The sequence below is a fragment of the Myotis myotis genome, unplaced genomic scaffold (genome assembly GCF_014108235.1).
Source record: "Myotis myotis isolate mMyoMyo1 unplaced genomic scaffold, mMyoMyo1.p scaffold_m19_p_2, whole genome shotgun sequence".
NCBI classification, from domain to species: Eukaryota; Metazoa; Chordata; class Mammalia; order Chiroptera; family Vespertilionidae; genus Myotis; species Myotis myotis.
In genome coordinates this window covers 150,825,015-150,845,208 of record NW_023416324.1, presented here as the reverse complement: position 1 = coordinate 150,845,208, position 20,194 = coordinate 150,825,015, and the positions used below count along the sequence as shown (strand labels likewise).

At 40.0% G+C, this 20,194-nt stretch overlaps 1 protein-coding gene across 1 annotated transcript in view; it reads left to right on the top strand.

Moving 5' to 3' along the window:
- CFAP44 (cilia and flagella associated protein 44) overlaps positions 1–20,194 on the top strand; it is a 117,603-nt gene that overhangs the window by 9,038 nt on the left and 88,371 nt on the right. The window contains exons 3-9 of the mRNA XM_036352344.1: positions 1,643–1,792; positions 2,277–2,436; positions 4,710–4,872; positions 10,033–10,135; positions 14,417–14,633; positions 15,090–15,204; positions 18,221–18,385. Of these exons, the coding sequence (XP_036208237.1) occupies positions 1,643–1,792; positions 2,277–2,436; positions 4,710–4,872; positions 10,033–10,135; positions 14,417–14,633; positions 15,090–15,204; positions 18,221–18,385 (1,073 nt within the window). The remainder of the gene's footprint in view (positions 1–1,642; positions 1,793–2,276; positions 2,437–4,709; positions 4,873–10,032; positions 10,136–14,416; positions 14,634–15,089; positions 15,205–18,220; positions 18,386–20,194) is intronic.

The following is a 20,194-nucleotide window of genomic DNA, read 5'->3' as shown; positions in this document are numbered from 1 at the left end:
ATTTTGGCCTCTTCTATTTTTAGAAATATTTTTGTGCAGAATTGATATTATTCCTTCCTTAAATGTTTGGTAGACTTTACCAATGATGTATCTGGGCCTATACTTTTTTTTAGTGGGAAAATACTAAACTATGAATTCAATTTCTGTAATAAATAGAGGACTACCTATTTCTTTAGTTTTATAAGTTTGTATCTTTTATAGAATTTATACATTTCTTCTAAATTGTAAACTTTGTTGACATAATTCTTAGGATTTATTTTTATTCCTAATATTGGAGATTTGTATTGCTTCTCTTTTATTTCTTGATTGGTCTAGCTAGGAGTTTATCTATTTTGTTGATCTTTTCAAAGAATAAGATTTGGGCTTTGCTAATTTTCTTTATGGTTTGGCTTTTTATTTCATTGATTCTTATGCACATTTTTATTATTTCTGCTATTTCCTTCATTCTATTCTCTTTTTTTTCTTTTCTTTTTCTAGTTTCTTAGAGTAGAACTTTAGGTCACTAATTCTTGACTTTTTTTCTTTTTTTATATGTACTGAAAGCTATACACTTCCCTTTTAGCACTGCCCTAGCTGCATCCCACAAATTTTGATGTTATATTTTAATTACTATTTAGTTAGAAGTAGTTTTTAAATTTTTTGCTGATTTTTCCTTGGTCCATAAATTATTTTTAAGTATGCTATTTAATTTCCAAATATTTGTAGTTTTTTGAGATAATTTATTATAATTTAAACTTCTGTTATAATCAGAGAATGCACATATTCTGTGTTACCTTAATCCTTTTAAATCTATTGAAACTTATGTCTCAACAAGTGGTCTGTCTTGGTGAATAGCCCATGTACACTTGAATGTGTACCTTATATTGGTAGGTGTAGTATTTTATAAATATCAGGTTAGCATGTTTCATAGTGTTGTTCAGATCATATATGTCTTTACTGAGTTGTTGACTAGTTTTCTGTCAATTGATAAAAGACATGTATATAGCCCTGGTCAGTGTAGCTTCGTGGGTCAGAACATCATTCCATATACCAAAAGTGGTGGGTTCCATTCCTGGTCAGGGCACATACCCAGGTTGTGAATTCAATCCCCATTCAGAGCGTGTGCAGGAGGCAGTTGATCAATATGTCTCTCTCACATCTCTCTCTCTCTCTCTCTCTCATCCTTCCTCTCTAAAATAAATATAGAAACAAAAAAGACATTATGTGTTATAATATTAACTAAGTAAACTGTGAAAAGTTGAGGAGATATATATATATATATATATATATATATATATATATATATATATATAATTTCTGAAACAACTATATATTTATAACATATTGGCAAAAATGAATTGAATTAATAATAGCACACTAGCCAATCTTTTTAAAAACATCTTTTATTTCTTAAAAGTATGCTGTTATAGGAAATAGACTGCAAATGAAGTGAAAATGGAGGTTAACTCACAGGAAAGGCTTCTTTTTGTCTGTGTGTAAAGTTACAAGAATGACCAAATAAAAATGATTTTTCTAGAAAGTTTTGAGTATTAAAATTTATTCACTTTAGAGCACAAATAAATTGGAAGTAGTAACCACTTTGAAAATAAGAAAATGTTTAAATCAAAATTTAGAAATTATTAAAACAAATTATTTTTAATAGCCACTACAAGAGAAGATAAACTCTTAGAAGATACAGACGAAATATTCACTGACGGCGAAGAATCATATTTAGAGGATGAGGAATCAGAAGAGGAAGATTGGGAAGGAAGTTCCAGTTCCTTTCAAGATTATTACAGGGAAACTACTGGCGGTATTATTAGTTTTGTATCAGTAATTGCCACTGTTTTAAAGATAAATTGCCCAAATTGAACAGTCATACTAGTAAATCCGTAGAAAAATCTGCAGTATGTGTGAGGGTGGTCAAAGGAAAAGCACGGAACATATACAGTACGGTGGGTTAGTGGCTGCGTGGCTGCACTCTCCATTTCTGAGGCTCACAGAGAGAGCGCTCACGCCCTGTCTTCTGGAGAGTGGGGTGGTCTAAGCAGTGCTCCACCCTAGATCCATGAGAGTAACTCTCCTTTGGAACTGATTGGGAGTTGCTCTTTGAGACCGCTGAGTTGTGAGGCAAGCTCAGCTTTCACCCAGTGCACACAGGCATGTCGGTTCTTCCTCCCATGTTCTCTGGTGGGTGGCAGCCTATGTTCGGGCCAGTAGTGGTACTTACTGCTAGAGAATTGTGGGCTAGCTTTCATCAAACACTCTTCTTAGTTATAATATTTTAATTTTTTTAGAATCTCGGTCTATGGAAACCCCTGGCTCAGCTGCAGAAGAGACAGAGGAGGACGTTAGGAAGAAAATATCAGAGAGCTTCTTTTACGATTATATGGAGATGGTTTCCATGCCTTTTGTGTCTTCAGAGTCGGACATACCACTGGAACTTATCATACTTGTGTATCCACTCCAGTTACATATGCATACTTGGCATTTCAGCTTCTTAGGCCAGGGGTTGGCAAACTACAGCCCCACGGACCAAATCTGGCCTTCGACCTGTTTTCCTAAATAAAGTTTTATTGGAACACAGCCACATTCATTCATTTACATTTTGTCTATGGCTCCCATCACACTGTAAGGGTAGAACTAAGTAGTTACAGGAGAGCCCATCTGGCCCACAAAGCCTAAAGTATTTACTACCTGGACCTTTAAGGAAAAGTTTGCCAACCCCTATCTTAGGTACTTCTAAGAAGCTTGGCCCTTAGAAACTTAGAAATGCATGATCTTAATTTAAACTAAGCTTTTGTTTGATACCAAGTAACTGTAAAGAGAAATGATGCTTCACCAGCTTCCTTCCGTGAGACATGGTATGCAGGGGAGCAGAAAGCCTCTCACCCCTTTCACCTTCTCAGCTGATAAGTTACTGCTCCAGTCCCGTCTGCCCTGCTCCTGCCGCTGCTCCCACGTGCTAATGGCGTCGGCCTCGCTTGCACTCGCTGATGGCGGCGTGGAGTGATTGGGGCCATTGCCAGCATCAGGTGGGAGTGGGGCCAGTGCTGTCAGTGGATGCGAGCAGCGGCTGCTGCCCAGATCGCCCCTCAGGAGCAGGGGCAGGTGGAGAAGCCCTCAGAGGCGATCAGGGCCGGCAGCCGCTGCTCACACCCACTGATGGTGCCTGAGCAATTGGGACCAGCGCTGGGTGCCGGCAGTGGGTGCAAGTGGCAGCTCTGGCGCTGGTTGCAGGTGCGAGCAGGCCAGCACTGGCAGTGGCATGAGCAGTGGCTCTGGCACTGGCAGCAGGTGCAAGCGTCGTGTGCGGGAGGAAAGAATTTTCAGTAACCACGAGAGGCTCATCCTGATGACAGTGACTGGCGCTCCGCCTTGGTCTGGCACTCCTGCTCACCTGCTCTACCATCCCGCCACAGCCAATGCCCACCATGTTCCACACGTGCCCCCTGGTGGTCAGAGCATGTCAGAGTGACTGATTGTTCGGTTGTTCTGCTGTTTGGTCTGTTTGCATTTTAGGTTTTTTTTTTTAATATATAGAAGATGAATTTTCCAAGAAGACAACCCTGAAAAAGTGGGACACAAAGAACAAGTTTTAATTGGTCTGGGGCATAAGAGACTGTGAAGAAATGTAAGGGTGGAGATGACTGACAAGGGGGTTTAGTGTTTACCATCACTTTATGGTGTTAGGTTTGCAAGGTGGATAGTTAGGAGATGGTTTCCTGGAAGGCCCTTGGCCTGCCTTTAAATGGGCAGTGGTTATGCCCACATTAATGGCTTAGACCAGTGATGGCGAACCTTTTGAGCTCGGCGTGTCAGCATTTTGAAAAACCCTAACTTAACTCTGGTGCCGTGTCACATATAGAAATTTTTTAATATTTGCAACCATAGTAAAACAAAGACTTATATTTTTGATATTTATTTTATATATTTAAATGCCATTTGATAAAGAAAAATCAACCAAAAAAATGAGTTTGCATGTCACCTCTGACACGTATGTCATAGGTTCGCCATCACTGGCGTAGACCACTGACTGATCTCTCATGAAAGGTGTGCTTACAGAGGTAGGGTGGTGTACCGCCTGACTCAGGTTTGCTTTTTACATAGAGATATAATATGTTGTTATAGTTTCTAACTCTGTTTCTATCTCAGATGTAACTGAAATGAATTTCATCTTGAATCTCATAACCTGGAGTTCTCTCTCTTGAGTGTTTGTTGTTTGGGATTTTTGGTGTTGTGTGTGTGTGTGTGTGTGTGTGTGTGTGTGTGTGTGTGTGTCTGTGTGTTGTTGTTGTTGTTTTGTCTTTGGATAAGTTACTGACAAAAGTTATGCTCTAAGCTTTCTTCTAGCCTATGTTTGCAAATGGGATGGCATGTGAGAGTCACGGGGAACTTTTCCCGGTTATATTCTGTTAACTTTCTAGACTTATAATCACGTGCAGGGGGGCTTTGGCTTAAGCACTCTGACAAGCTTCCCATGAATTCCCTAAGATATTTAAAATATTATCCAAATCAGAGTTTGAGGATTTTTTCACCTAATTTAAGAACAAAATCGCGTTAGTAATAAATAAATAAAATTCTGAGTTTCAGAGTGAAATTCAACTACGTCAACCCCAAATCCTTACCCAAGAACATGGATTTTAAAAGTATATTTATTTCATGTTACTTTTCGTGTCTCTAGGATGGTTATATGGTGTCACTTCTTTTCCTTAGCAGTTTCTCTTCAGACATTCCTTTGGCTATGACTGCAAAAAGCGGGCCAACCTACAGCTGCTGGACAACAATACAATCATGTATATCGCCGGGAACCAGCTGATCATTCTGAATTTGAAAACCAAGGAACAGCTATACCTGCGAAGTATTAGTGGTACAGGAATTGGTGTCATTGGGGTATGCCTTTAGTAACTTAGAAAACAAATCCATCTTCTTTGATTGATTGTTCTGTGGACCAGCCAGGGAGGTGCCAACACCACGTGCAGCATTGTGGGGTCACGTGAGACACACAGCAGTCTTTATTCCAATGCATTTTCGATTCAGTGACTCCAACCACAGCATCCACTGACAGTATCTCTGAGCAATATTGCAATGTTACATTTGTAATACTATCTTCCCACTTTTCAAATAAGGAGCCTGGGGCTTATGGAGGTTAAGTGACTTCCCATGATCACGCAGGTCTTTTCACATTGAACGCTCTGTTGCTATTCTGCAAAAATAGTGGAATGAATAACACAAATGATAATTCAAATAACAAAGAGAAATAAGTGCCAGATAAATGCACGTATCTAATTGAACACTTGGAGACGAAGCATAGATACACATTCAGTACTTTCCAGCCGCTGACAAGAGGATCTGTGTGTGATTGGGAGGGAGCCTGTCTCTTCTTTCTGCTCAGCTGTCTGTCCCCGTCAGTCACCTTCTTTCTTGTAGCATCAGCTGCTGCTTCCTTAGGCTCCTCATCGTCAGCATCAAAGCATTCCCAAGGGACGAGTTCTCATTTTAAAGTTCTCTTACCACGCAGTCTCTTTACCCTCTTTTGTTTTGATCTTTTCTTTGAAGCCAAGCTTCTGCTGTCCGCTCCGCCCTCACCTCACGGAAGCTGCCTTTCCTGCGTGAGCGCCAGCTCTCTGGTGGGCGCATCTGGAGAACACCTTTCGAACTAGCTCTTACGTGACCTCTTCATGGCAGTTGGCCCCTTGATGAGACCTGTCCCTTGGCTGTTTTCTACTCCGTGCTCCTTAGAGGCAGGTGTTCCTAGATCTGCTCTTCTCAGTCACACAGCTTGGTGTCTTTGGCCTCTTGCGAGGGGCATCTGTTCAGATTATGCTGTGTGAGACAGTGAGGTGGGGGGGGGGGGGGGGAGGAAGGAGCCGGGTTTGGGGCTCATACAGCAGTAGTTCTTTATGAGAGGGTTTCTAGAAAGATGGTGATCCAAATACAAGTCTGCCCTGCCCTTGCCCTGCCTACCAGGGGTGAGTAGACCGGATGGCACTGGCAGGGGCAGGGCCCACTTCACAGCACCTGCGGAGGCAGAGGGCTTCCAGCAAGGAGGCCGAGACTGGGCCAGGCTAGCAGGGGGTAGACCAGACCTAATAGGATATTGAGATTACAAGTTGGGGTGAGTGCAGAACTTTAGAAGATCCTTTTTTTAAAAAAATTTATTTTTAAATTACCATTGATGTACAATATCATATTAATTTCAGGTGTTCAACCCTGTGATTAGACATCTATATACCTTACAAAGTGATCACCCTGATAAACCTAGTACCCATCTGACACCATGCATGGTTATGACAACATTATTGACTACATTCCCTGTGCTGTACTTCACATCCCTGTAACTCTTCTGTAACGACCAATCTGCACTTGTAAATCCCTTCACCCTTTTCACCCACCCCTCTCCCACTGACAACTATTGTGAAGAGTCTTGGTCTGAGGAGTGAAGGTGGGAGTTGGCAGCGGGAATGGAGAAGGCGAGGAAAGCCTGAGGCCCACAGATAGAACTTAGGTTGGCCATGGAAACAGGACACAGTCAGATGGAAGCATGAAAGATAATCTTACATTTGTTTCTGACTTGATCATGCACCTATACATAGCATGTGTACAAGATAAAGTCCCTGTCTTCAGGGGATTTGTTATAAGACTAATTAGTGAATTCAGCAAAAATCTATATATATAAAAGCCTACGCGACCATTAGGACCAAACAACTGGAATGACCAGTTGACCAGTAGCTATGACATGCACTGACCACCAGGGGGCAGAGGTCAATGCAAGTGCTCTGCCTCCTGGTGGTCAGTGTGCTCCCACAGCCAACCTCCCGTGGCCAGCCAACCTCCTGCGGCCCCTCCCCCCGCCTGGACAACCTCCTGTGACATCTCCCCCCTGCCGGCCCTCCCGCTGATAGGCATCGATCACGGGCCAGGCTGAGGGACCCCGACCATGCACAAATTCGTGCACCAAGCCTCTAGTTTATTATATAACATTCAGTGTCCAACACTACTCAGAACATGCAGGAATTTAAATGAAGAAGGGTCCATGACTTGTATGAATTCAAAGAATTTAAAATTCATCTAAAGAGACAAAATCATATTAGAAAGCAAATCTCCAAAAATTAGATGTATACAAGTACATGATACTGTGGCACCCAGCTGTGTGCAAATATTGATGGGCCCAGATGTGAGGGTTTTGGGTTCTGTGGAGAGAGTCAGTCAGAGGCCTGAATTCACACCATCTACAGAATACTGAGCAACATCTAACGATCCCTTATTCTAGTATTTCTATCACTTTATGGCCAACAATAGTTTTGCAATTTCTGTCTTTCTGTTTTGTTATGCAATAACTTGGTCGGAGGTCAGTAGTTAGAGGATAGTGTGGTCAAGAATGCTCTAATTGTAATCCTCACCTCCTGGACTCGAGCAGCTGTGTCCCCAGGGGTGTTTTCCGAGTGTGCGGGACAGAACAGGGGCCTTGCCTCCACTGCCCAGGTCAACTTCATTAAAAAAAGTTTTTATCTTTATTGTAGAAAGTATTACAGATGTCCCCTTTTCCCCCTATTGACCCCCTCCAGCTCGCACCGGTGTCCATGAGTTATGCATACATACATACACATTCTTTGGTTAATCTCTTTCCACCCATCCACCCATCCCCATCTTCCCTCTGAGATTCGACAGTCTGTTCCATGCTTCTAGACCCATTTTGTTCATCAGCTTATTTTGTTCACTAGATCCCACATATGAGTGAGATCATGTGATACTTCTCTGACTGGCTTATTTCACTTAGCATAATACTCTCCAGGTCCCCCTATGCTGTCTCAAAGGGTAAGAGACCCTTCTGTTTTTACTGCTGCATAGTATTCCATGGTGTAAAGGTACCGCTTGGGCTGTTTTCAGATCTTAGCTATTATAAATTGTGCTGCTATGAACATAGGGATGCATATATTCTTTCTGATTGGTGTTCCAGGTTTCTCAGGATATATTCCTATAAGTGGGATCACTGGGTCAAATGGCAGTTCCATATTTAATACCTCATTGTTGTTTTAATTTGCATCTTTCATGATCAGTGACTTTGAGCATTTTTTCATGTCTCTTGGCCATGTATGTCCACTTTGGAGAAGTGTCTATTTAGGTCCTTTGTCCAGTTTTTAATTGGATTGTTTATCTTCCTTTTGTTAAGTTATATGAGTTCCTTACATATTTTGGATATTAACCCTTTATTGGATGTATCATTGGCAAATATGTTCTCCCATACAGTGGGCTCCCTTTTCATTTTGTTGATGGTTTCTTTTGCTGTGCAGAAGCTTTTTATTTTGATGTAGTCTCATTTGTTTACTTTGTTTCCCTTGCCTCAACTTCATTTTTATATATTTTGACAAGGTTATGAGAAACCTGTGAGAAATGTGTTAGGGGGCATATAAGCTATCTTCTAGAAAAGATGGGATGAATCTATATGTTGAGTGTAAATAAATGACTTACCAGTTCTGGGGGCTCCACTAAAAATGAAGCAAAACACCAAAACTCAACCCCACAATAACTTCCTATCTGAAAGCGCAGAAACTTTTTTCGCTTACTACAAGTAAGACCTAGAAGGATAAAAGAGTTGCTTGAATCCCCATTCATGTTTCTGAGGCTACAAGTCCTACATAATATTTATTTGGAAAAGGATATCTAGAAAGATATAGTCTCAACCCATATCCTCCTAACTCCTTGGAATCTACCCTTTTTTAGTTACATTTACTTCTTGACTCCAACATCTGGCTTCAATTCTGTCTCTGATGTTTACCAGCTACATAACTTCAAGCAAGTTCCTTAACCTCTCTGTGCCTCAGTTCCTCATCAATAAGATGGGAGTGATAATGGTATCCCAGCTCACAAGGTTAATGTGAAATTTAAGGGAAATAATGCTTATATAAAACTTAGATCAGGCTCTGGCACGTAGTAAGCCCTCAATTAATGTCAGCTGCTTTCAACGTTATACTTATTCTACTGAGTGTCCATACTATAAATCCAAGCCTTGTTTCAACTTGAAGTGATAGGTATTTACTTGCCTGGAAGAATAAGAGGCAACTTGCCAGCAGGAAAGCAGCCAATCATAGGTCTTATCAGCCATGTGTGGAGGGAAGGAAGTGGTCTGCAACCTTGTCTTGGGCACCAGAACTTCCAGTGCAGTCTGTCTCAGAACCAAGCTCCTGTCCTTATGTATATAATCTGGAGTTGCATAATAGTAACTGAAAATAGAAATTTATAAGTACAATATGTGTTTGAAATAGCTTATTCTTACAACAATCTATTTTGATTTTTTGGCTACCCATTTACTCTTCCAGTATGTTGGCTTACCAATCAACAAAAGTAACAGAAATGAACATATGATTCTAACCAGTTTATACGTCTATCATTTGAAATGCTGGCACCAAATAATTTATCTAGAGCATGTTAATATATTTCCCTCTGTGTCTGGCTTGAAAATAGTGTGACTTTCTCACTTCTAATAAGTTTACATTAATTTGTATTAACTTTGTTCAAGGCAAAATTTTTTAAATCGGGATATAAACTATTCTGGAAACATGCATTTTTCTATACTAAAATTTAGGTTGATTTATATGAAGGGTAAACAATTCATCCAAATTAGTGGTTCCCAAAGAGTGGTTTTCAGACTACAGCGTCAACATCACTTGGGAGCATGTTAGAAATCTAACTGCACATTCTCGGGCCGCAGCCCTGACTTACTGAATCTGACACTCTGTGGTGGGGCTTGCAGTCTGTGCTTTCATAAGCGCTCTCTGGACTCTGATGCACTTTAACGACTTAGAATCACTGTTCCAGCTCTTCTCAAAGCAACTGAGAAATTTCTGGAGTTGAATATGACTATTAATAAAAGTAAAACTTAAAATGATATTCTAGTTTTCAGTTAAATCATATCCGTCATCAAATATATATCTATTGGAGTGGATCCTAATAAACACATTGTAAGATAACAGTTGCTAAATACTGCATTAATAGGACTATTTATATGAAAATCTTTGCTTTATTATTTTAGTGAGATTTTATTTTTTGTAGGTTCACCCTAATAAAACTCACTTCGCAGTAGCTGAAAAAGGAGTTGCCCCAAAGATAATCATCTATGAATATCCTTCTCTGAGGCCTTACAGAATCCTTCATGGTGAGTCCAGTAGAATCTTTAAAACACCGGTGTTTGCCCTAGCTGGTGTGGCTCAATGGATAGAGCATCAGCCTGCAAGTCAAAGGCACATGCCCGGGTTGCAGGCTCGATCCCCAGTGGGGGGCATGCAGGAGGCAGCCAATCAATGATTCTCATCATTGATGTTTTTATCTCTCCCTCTTCCTCTTCCTTCTTCTCTGAAATCAATAAAAATATATTAAAAACAAAACAAAAAAACACCAGTGTTCAAGGTCAACAACATTCTGAAAAACATGTAACATTATTATATCAGTCAGGGTCCTCCAGAGAATCAGAACTAGTAGAAGATTGAAGAGAGGTATGGTCTCAACCCATTTCCCCCAAGTCCTTGGAATCTACTATTTTCCCCCTTTATTTAAAGGAATTGGCTTATGCAATTGTGGGGCCTGGCAAACCTGAAGTTTGTAGGACATTGCCTGTTAGATCTGTCTAATTCTGAGAGATGGGTATTGAAGTCTCTAAATATCATAGAAGATTCATGTATTTCTTCTTGAAGTTTTTGTCTGTTTTTGCCACATATAATTTGATGCTCTGTTGTTAAGGGCATACATGTTAAGAATTATGTCTTCTTGGAAAATTGAAACCCTTTATCATTATATAATGCCCTTCTTTATCCCTGATAATTTTCCTTACTTTGAAGTCTGCTCTATCTGAAATTAATATAGCTACTCCTGCTTTCTTTTGACTGGTGTTAGCAAGGTATATATTTTCTCCATTCATTTACTTTTAATCTACATATATCTTTATATTTAATATGTAGTTGAGTCATGTTTTTTGATTCACTGTGATTCACTCTGTCTTTTAATTGGTACATTTAGACTACTGGCATTCAAAGTGATTATATAGTTGGATTAATATCTATATTTGTTAGTTTTCTATTTGTTGCCATTGTTCTTTGTTCCTATTTTTTCTCCCACTTTTTTCTACCTTTTGTGGTTTTAATTGACCATTTTATATGATTCCATTTTTTCTCCTTTCTTAGCATGTTATACTTCTTTTTAAAACTTTTTTTAATGGTTACCTAGAGTTCACAATATATATTTACAAATAATCCAGGTCTACTCTTAAGTAACACTATACCACTTCACAGGTAGTGTAATTATCTTATAATAACAAAATAATCATAATTCCTCCTTTCTGTCCCTTATATCATTGCTGCCATTTATTTCACTTATATATAAGCTTACATCCTTTTCACTTATCTATAAGCATACCTATATACATAAACATACATACTCAAATACATTGTGACTATTATTTTGAACAAACTGTTATCTGTTACAACAATTCAGAATAAGAAAAATGTTTTAATTTTACCTTCACTTAGTCCTTCTTTGATGCTCTTCCTTTCTCTGTGCATATCTTAGTTTCTGACCTATGTTATTTTCCTTCTCTTTAAAGAACTTAACATTTCTTGCAAGGCAGGTCTACTGATTCCCTCTATATTTGTCTGTCTGGAGGATGATTTCACTGGTTACAGAATTCTAGGTTGGTGTTTCTCTTGTCTCAACACTTTAAATATTTTATTCCACTTTCTCCTTGCTTGCATGGTTTCTGAGAAAAAGTTGGATTAATTCTTATCTTTGTTCTTTTGACAGTAAGGGGCTTCGCCCTCCGCCACAGCTTCTTCAATATTTTTTCTTTATCTTTCATTTTCTGTAGTTTTGGGGACATTTATCCTGGTTGGTGTTCTCTGAACTTCCTGGATCCGTGGTGTGGTGTCTGATGTTAATTTGGGGGAAATTCTCAGTCATTATTGTTTCAAATATTTCTTCTGTTCCTTTCAGTCTTCTCTTTCTGGTGATCCCAATACACATATGTTGCACCTATTGTAGTTGCCCCACAGCCCTTGGATATTCTGTTCTGTTTTTATCAGTCTTTGTTCTCTTTGCTTTTCAGTTTTGGAAGTTTCTGTTGACATAGCCTCTCACGCAGAGATTCTTCCCCCAGCTGTGTCCAGTCTACTAATAAGCCCATCAAGGCATTCTTTATTTCTGCTACAGTGTTTTTGATCTCTAGCTTTTTTCTTTGGTTCTATTTTAGGATTTCCATCTCTCTGCTTACATTGCCTGTCTGTTCTTAAAGGCTGTCTGTATTATCCATTAGAGCCCTTAGCATATTAATCATAGTCGTTTTGAATTCCTGATCTGATCATTCCAACATCCATGCTATGTCTGGTTACGATGCTTGCTCTGTCCCTTCAAACTGTGCTCTATGCTTTGAGATGCTGTGTAATTTTTTTCTTGGGAGCCAGGGTTGATATACTCGGCAGAAGGAACTCCTTTAAGTGGGCCTTTAGACATGGCGGTAAGGTGTAGGGGGAGGGGAAGCATTCTCTAGTCTCATGATTAGGTCTCAATTTTTAGTGAGCCTGTTCTTCTGAACTGTGAACTTTAAAATGTTACTCAGTATTTTTCTACACCCATAGGTGGGAGAGGATGGCTAGAGTGGGCTGGAGTTGGGGACGGGCATACCTTGGAGATAATGCAGGTTTGGCCCCATACCACTGCAACCAAGCAAATATTGCAGTGATGTGAGTTGTAATCATTTTGTTGGTGGAGAGCTTGCCTTCAATTTGTAAAAAGCACAGCATCTGTGAAGCCCATTAAGCAAAGGGCAGTATACAAGCAAGCCTGTGTTTTAGTTACTCCTTTTTTTTTTTTTTTAATTTCTTTATTGGTTAAGGTATTACAAATGTGTCCTCATCTCCCCACTAACCCCCAGCCCCCCACCCCCCGCACTCATGCTCTCATCCCCCTGGTGTCCGTGTCCATTAGTTGGGCTTATATGCATGCATACAAGTCCTTCGGTTGGTCTCTTCCCCTTCCCCCCGCCCTCCCCCATAACATACCTCAGCGCTGCAGGCGCTGCTCCTTGGTCTCTCCTGAGGGCAGGCCTTATTCCGAACAAACTGCTCCGGGCATTTCCAAAGGCTCCCTTCCCCTCCCCCTAACGGAAGCCGCAGGGGTTTCGCTAGACCAGTGGTTCTCAACCTTGGCTGCACATTAGAATCACCTGGGAATCTTTTTAAAATCCTGATTTCTGGGCCTCCTCCTCCAGAAATTCTGTTTCTTTGTTGTGGGGTGAGGGCCACAACATTAGTAACAAAGAAACAGAATTTCTGGAGGAGGAGGCCCAGAAATCAGGATTTTAAAAAGGTTCCCAGGTGATTCTAATGTGTTTACTGTGGGAGTCTGGTCACGCTCTTGGAGGTAAAGCTCACAATATTGTTAGGGCCACCTTATGATCGGGTCCCCGTGGAGTCTTTTGCTCTCAGACTGGTCCACACAGAGCTTCCAGCAATTTGTCAGTTACAGTTCAGGTTTTTTGTTTGTCTGTTTTAATTTTTATTGTTGAAAGTATTATATAGGTCCTCCTTTCCCCCTCATTAACCTCTTCCAGCCCGCTCCCTTCCTCTCCCCACCCCAGGCCCTCACCACCCCATTGTCTGTGTTCACTGGTTCCCCCGCTGTTTTGGCTCCTTCTACCCCTGAGTCTTGGCTCCGGTGAATCGCATATCCCGGTATTCACCTGTCAGTCTTTCCAGTCTTGAGGTGAACGGTTTGCCCGGGTCCTTGCCTCTCTTGTGGACCCAAGCAGAGTTGTCAAGTTTTTAGTCTGAATGTTCAGTTTTTCACTTGTTAGGATGGAGTGGTGACTTCCTAGCTCCTTACCTGGAAACCTGAAGTCGTCAACTTGTATTTCGTGATTGTTCCCCCTACCCCCCCCCCCCCCCATTGGCAGATTTTAAATTATAGATTGAGTTCTTTCTGCTAGCATGCTTTTGTGCTCCTCTCCCCCACAACATAAAATGGAAGATTTTCTCAAATTGTTCTTCTTATGTAAAATATGATTACGATTTATTTATCCTCCATCTATATTATTTATATTTCTTTCTAAAATCAAGGGTAATGAATGATGTTAGAATTATTTATTTAGGGGATTCTCGGCATTCTTCTATCAATACACATCATCAAAGAGGCACTTTCTTTCTCCTTCTTTCTGACTCTCTCTCTTGTTTTGTCTCTCTCTCTCCTGTGTGTCTGTGTTTTAAAATCTTGGCATTCTTCCATCAATACACATCATGAAGGTCTCTCTCTCTCTCTCTCCCTCCCTTCCTCTCCCTCCCTCCCTCCCTCCCTCCCTCTCTTGTTCTCTTTCATCTCTCCTGTGTGTGTGTTTTAAATCATACACTTTTGAAAAGGAAATGAATGTTGCGTCTGTTCATCACTTGCATTTCAGATGGGGCTGACTTAGGCTATGCTTACGTGGACTTTAACTACAGCGGGACGCTGCTGGCCTCTGTTGGTAGCAGCCCTGATTACACTTTGACCATCTGGGATTGGAAAGAGGAACAGCCCATACTGAGGACAAAAGCTTTTTCCCAGGAAGTCTTTAAGGTTACTTTCAATCCTGAAGATGACGAGCAGCTTACTACAGCAGGATCGGGCCACATCAAGTATGTGTGTGACTGTACAGGTGCTAGGAGATTATAGTGAGGGTATTTTCTAAGGGAATCGACCAGCTGGAGACATTTTTGCTGATGTTGTTAACATTAAGATATCTTTAGAATGTGTTCTTTTTCAAGTTAACTAATTCAATATGGGGATTTATTACTGCAGACAGCACCGACAAAAAAAAAAAGGGCTTTTAAAGTTAGCCTGCTGTCTGTCGTCTTACAGGCTTTACCTCCTAAAACAGTTTGTACATTGTCTGCCTAAAGTTGGCATAGTATTTCCAAATTCATATTGAACTTTCACATTGCCTATTAAATTTGTTGTTCGAAGCAATATTGTATGATGGATAAGCCCTTTGGCATATTAATCAGATGAATGAATAAAGGCAATAATATATGTGACTATGAAGTATATAAATGCATTGAGGTAGGTACATTCAGTCTCTCTCTTGTCTGCAGATTCTGGGAAATGGCTCAAACGTTCACTGGCCTCAAGCTTCAGGGCTTCCTAGGTCGATTTGGCAAAACAGCCACTACTGATATAGAAGGCTACATGGAGCTCCCAGATGGGAAGGTAAGTACAATGATAAAACTATGTCTTCAAGTGACATGCACATATGAAGGCACATTGTACATTTTAAAAAGCACTGCCTTATTAGCAATAACAGATACTGTAATTGTGAATATAGTGAACATTTAATTCCGCCTCTTCAGATGATCACTTTAATTAATATATTTCCATGGAATTGTCATAACCCACTGCACCTATCACTTGCTGTTTTGTTTTTCTTAAACCTCACCCAAGGATATTTTCCCATTGATTTTTAGAGAGAGTGGAAGAGAGAGGGAAAGACAGAGAGAAATATCGATGTGAGAGAAACACATCGATTGGTTGCCTCCTGCACTCGGCCTGGGCCCTGACCGGGGAGGAACCTGCAACCGAGGTACGGGCTCTTGACCAGATTGAACCCGGGACCCTTCCGTCCACAGGCTGACACTCTGTTCACTGAAACAAACAGGCTAGGGCTTGCTATTTTGTTTTTAATAAATATTATACACAATATGCAGACAGTTTCCTCAATTAATATAATGATATCCTTGTCACTTTTACTTGTTATGGAGTTGCAGTGTTTATAATGTTTATCTTGCCCTTCTTTTCTTTTCCATGATCCTTCAAGAGGATTTACTAGGTCAAAGGTTATATACTGTCTTGTGGCTTTTATTTTTTATTTAATTAATTAATTAATTAATTTATTTATTTATTTATTTATTTTTTCCTCCTGTATTCCCCCATTCAATCTTGTCTACCACAATCAGACAGACAGAAAGGGCAAGGACACTTTTCTCTTGCATCTGTGCTTTTATTTTTATTGTCAGATTATTATTCAAGATTGAGCAACTTTATAGTAACATCTGCAACACTGCAGCTTTAATCTGTTAGTTTATTTTAAAATATTGTGAGATTACTCCCTCTCTTCCTCTACAAAGCATATTGGCATATTACCCATAGAATTAGTTCTCCATTAATATTGTATTTGGTTTCCTATTAGGATTATTTTTTGTGATCATTTCAATTATAAGTAAATGCCAGTATACACATATTACTCTAAGAAACAAAATGGCCTAGTCCTCTACCTAATGGGATGGGATGTTCTTAATTTGAAATCATGGTGTGTAGGAGGAAATAGAAAGCATTGGATGCTGGCTAGGCAATAGTATATCTAAACCTATAAGATGATTGTAAATTATTCCACCTTCAAATTCTGAATACTGTAAGAATTAAGTTACATAAAGATTAATACAACCCTTGTTAAAAACATGTTGTGAGATGTATCTTTAAAAGGTTCAGTAGAGATTGTGTAGATGTAGGGGAGAAAAGAAGTCTTTTTAAATAAGAGAGCCACAAAAGGAAATGCTTATGATTAGAAATAAATATCATTTAAAAGACTAATTAGAATAATGATTTCATATTGGGAAAGAGTGGGGAATTAGATTGAGAAGCATGGTTAGGTCCTAGTATGTAAGGGGTTTAACAGCCAGGCAGAACTATTATATTTTGGAAGAGTAGACTTGCAAATGAAAGAAGTTGTAGATGCATTTGACCACACAATGCCAGGTGAATTAGAGGAAGGGAAATCTGGAGTTAAGGAGATAAGCTAGGAAGGAAGATGTTGTTTTCCTCTAAGCAGGGGTGATCAGGGCCTAGAACTTTCCTGAAGACAAATGAAACAGGAAAGCTAGACATGAATGACATTTCAGAAAGGAATGCCATATAAGCTTTGGTGAACTTTCGTGGCTTTGGTCACTTGACAGAAGAAACCAAGTGTAAATGAAGACTCTACCAAAAATGGGCTGAAGTTTCATAGGTAAAATAGATAAGAATAGGTAGACAAATAGGTAGAAAAGACTGAGTGAGGTCATAAGCTACTCTGGGTGAGAGGGAAGTGGGGATGCAGAATCCTAGAGCAGGCTGGCAAGAAATAGGTCAGTTTCCCAAAGAGCATTCCATGGAGCATTCGTCTGCACAGCAGCTCTATGAAAAGAAGACTTCCTCTTCAAATTCCTTCTTAGCTAAAATTCTTCTTGCTGATTCCCAGTGAACACTTTTGTGTTAGAGCATCCAAGGAGTTCTAGAGAAGAGAAACGTGTTGGTCTCTGTTTAATCCAGCATCTGTCTCCTTAGGCTGGGTAGTTGGAGCAGGAGCTTTCGAGCCACAGTGCCTGGTTTAGAATCCGGACTCCTCTGAGTAATTTTGGGCAAGTTAGTTAACTGTCCTGTTCTTTTTAATTTTTTTTTTTTCCTTTGTAAAATGGAGATGATAATAGTCAGGGCTTTCCCTGGCCCAAATGGTTTTGTGTGAAAAGAAAAACTGTCTCCCCTGGAGAAATAAAGTTCCAGCTTGCACAGCTGTACGTATTATCCCCAATAAATGTACCTGGTTTATATGGTTGTTACGATTACATAACTTTATGTATGTAAGGTCTCCATTAATATTACCTTTTAGGTAACACCTGTTAAATGTCCTAAGAACTACCGTTTGGTGGTACGTACTTTGGGAAGTGCTGGATTAAATGGATTAACATGAGGTGGTTCCAGATGACTATCCTTTGAAATTGGATACTATTAATGATATAATCTTCTGAGTTGAGTAATGCCCTCACAAATTATCAAACATCTTATAATAATTGATATTATCATACTTAAAAAGTAGAATCTCATCTGTCAAGAACTTTAAACATGCCTCCAATTTTTGAGCCAGTAATCCCATTCCTGGATTATGTCCTTAAGACATGTACAAGAAATATATTAAAAGATACGTTTGGAAAAAATACCAGCAGCATACAACCTAGTCACAGTAATGAAAATGATGCATAACCCTCGGAGGAAATACATAAAAATGGATTAGGGGCTCTTCTTGGGGCAGTGCATTTTCATTTCTATGTTTTCTTATTTTTTCCGTCTTAAAAAATTTTACTTCCATAATCAAGAAAAATAATCTTTTAAAAATCATTTTTCCTGCTATTTGAGTCATAAATATACACATTTGTCCGTCTTAATGCACATTCCTTCCTTTGTGCACACCTGCCAGGTGCTGTCTGGGTCAGAATGGGGCAACATGCTGGTTTGGGAAGCCGGCCTCATCAAAGTCGAGCTCACTCGAACTGGAAATAAACTTTGTCACCAGGGCCCCATCAATCAGATAATGCTGGACGAGGGGGAAGTTATCACCATTGGGTCAGATGGATGGGTTAGGGTAAGTTTTCTTGATTCTTGGACAGTAGCATCCACATCTAAGCCTTACAGATCACCCAGTGGTTCTATTTATTCTTTATTTCTCGCAAAGGTCACTTTATGAAGAAAATTAGTGGCCACTTACTCCCAGGGCCAACTCATTTTAAAGAATGCTCTTCTTATGGTAAATATTTGAATTCTAGTCAAAATTAATTTACAGCATCTGAGCTCTGAAATTTGCTGAGGGGATCTTTTGTTATGTTGATTTTGTTGTTGAAATAGTAGCCTCAGAAAATGAAAGCCCATGTTATCACAGTGTAAACAGTGGACACAGATGTTCTTCTAATATACCCGCTATGAACAGGTCATTTTCTAGGGACCAAAGAGCCAAACATTTGTTGTTGTTTTTTCTTTTTTTTAAATCTTGACCCGTGGATATGATTTTATTAATTTTTTTTAGAGACAGAGGAAGGGAGGGAGGGAGAAGAGAGAGAGAGAGAGAGAGAGAGAGAGAGAGAGAGAGAGAGAGAGAGAGAGATATCAATTGGTTGCCTCCTCTGAGCCCTGACCAGGGATCGAAGCTGGAACCTAGCTATGTACCTAGACCTGGAATTGAACCCACAACCTCTTGGTGTACAGGATGATGCCCCAATCAATTAAGCCACCCAGCCAAGGCTTGTTGGTTATTTTTTCCTGAGTTACTAATCAGGAATATACTCAAAAGTGAGATGAGAGGGTTTGGCTATGGATGCACCCTCCTCCTTGCACCTGACACTAGTGAACTCACCTCTGGACACTCTCTTGCCCATAGTGTGGGCTAAGCTGGAAGGTTGCTCCTCCTGGTTGTGGTCACACTGCTGTGTGTGTATGTACCCTGCTACTGCTGACAAATTTGGAGCCTCCTGATTTGTTTTGTGGTCCCCTTGGTACAGATTCCTTCCCAGGCCTTTCATAAGGAAGTGGTAGTGTTCTCTGGATATTCTTTAGGATGTATGATTACCAGAAATAAGACTGCATCCTAAATAGTCTGGTCATTGTTGACACCTAGAGAGCGTACTATATCTAATATACTGTTTATGCCATATCCTCTGCCTCTTACCATTGGCTTTTTGAACCCAAGTATAAATTTTTTACATTTACCATATTAAATTTAATCTTGTAAGATTTTACTCATTACCCTGAGAGATAGTTTATGTCCTTATTATGTCATGCAGTATATTCACTGTTTCCAAGATGTGTCACCCAAAAATGTCAAGGTACCAAATGGAAGAAATCCTCAAGAGAAAAGTTGAGTATTTCACAGAGGATCCCTTCATGGACACTGTTAATTTTTAAGGTTGCTTCTCTTTTCAAAGTCCACCCTCATCTCCTCACTCCCATTAGGAAAAATTGACCCCACTCCCAGGCATTAGTCTGGCCCTAGGACCTGGGCCTCCCACCACAAGGCTAATCTATGGGACAACACCAATCCTCCCAGAGTCTGAGTTATTGAGGCCAGGACATGGCAGGGTGTGTCAACAGAACCATCCAGACTGGGCTTGGCACTTCACAGAGGAAGTCCTTCCGAGTCTCTCTGCTACATGAGGTGACTGTGTGCCCTCATCCTTCCTGTAGCTTTTTGGTCTCCTATCCCAAGAACAACAATCCTTATCTGGACAGTACAGTTTAAATCTATGATAAGGAAGAGGAATGTTTTCTAATGAACCCATCATCTACATTCATTTTCTCTGCTCATAATGAAGATGGTGTTTGAATTATTAAACAAGAAGTTCCATTTCCCCTTTCCAGGGGCCTACTAGTGTATGTGTATAAAACAGGGCTTAGGTGTCTT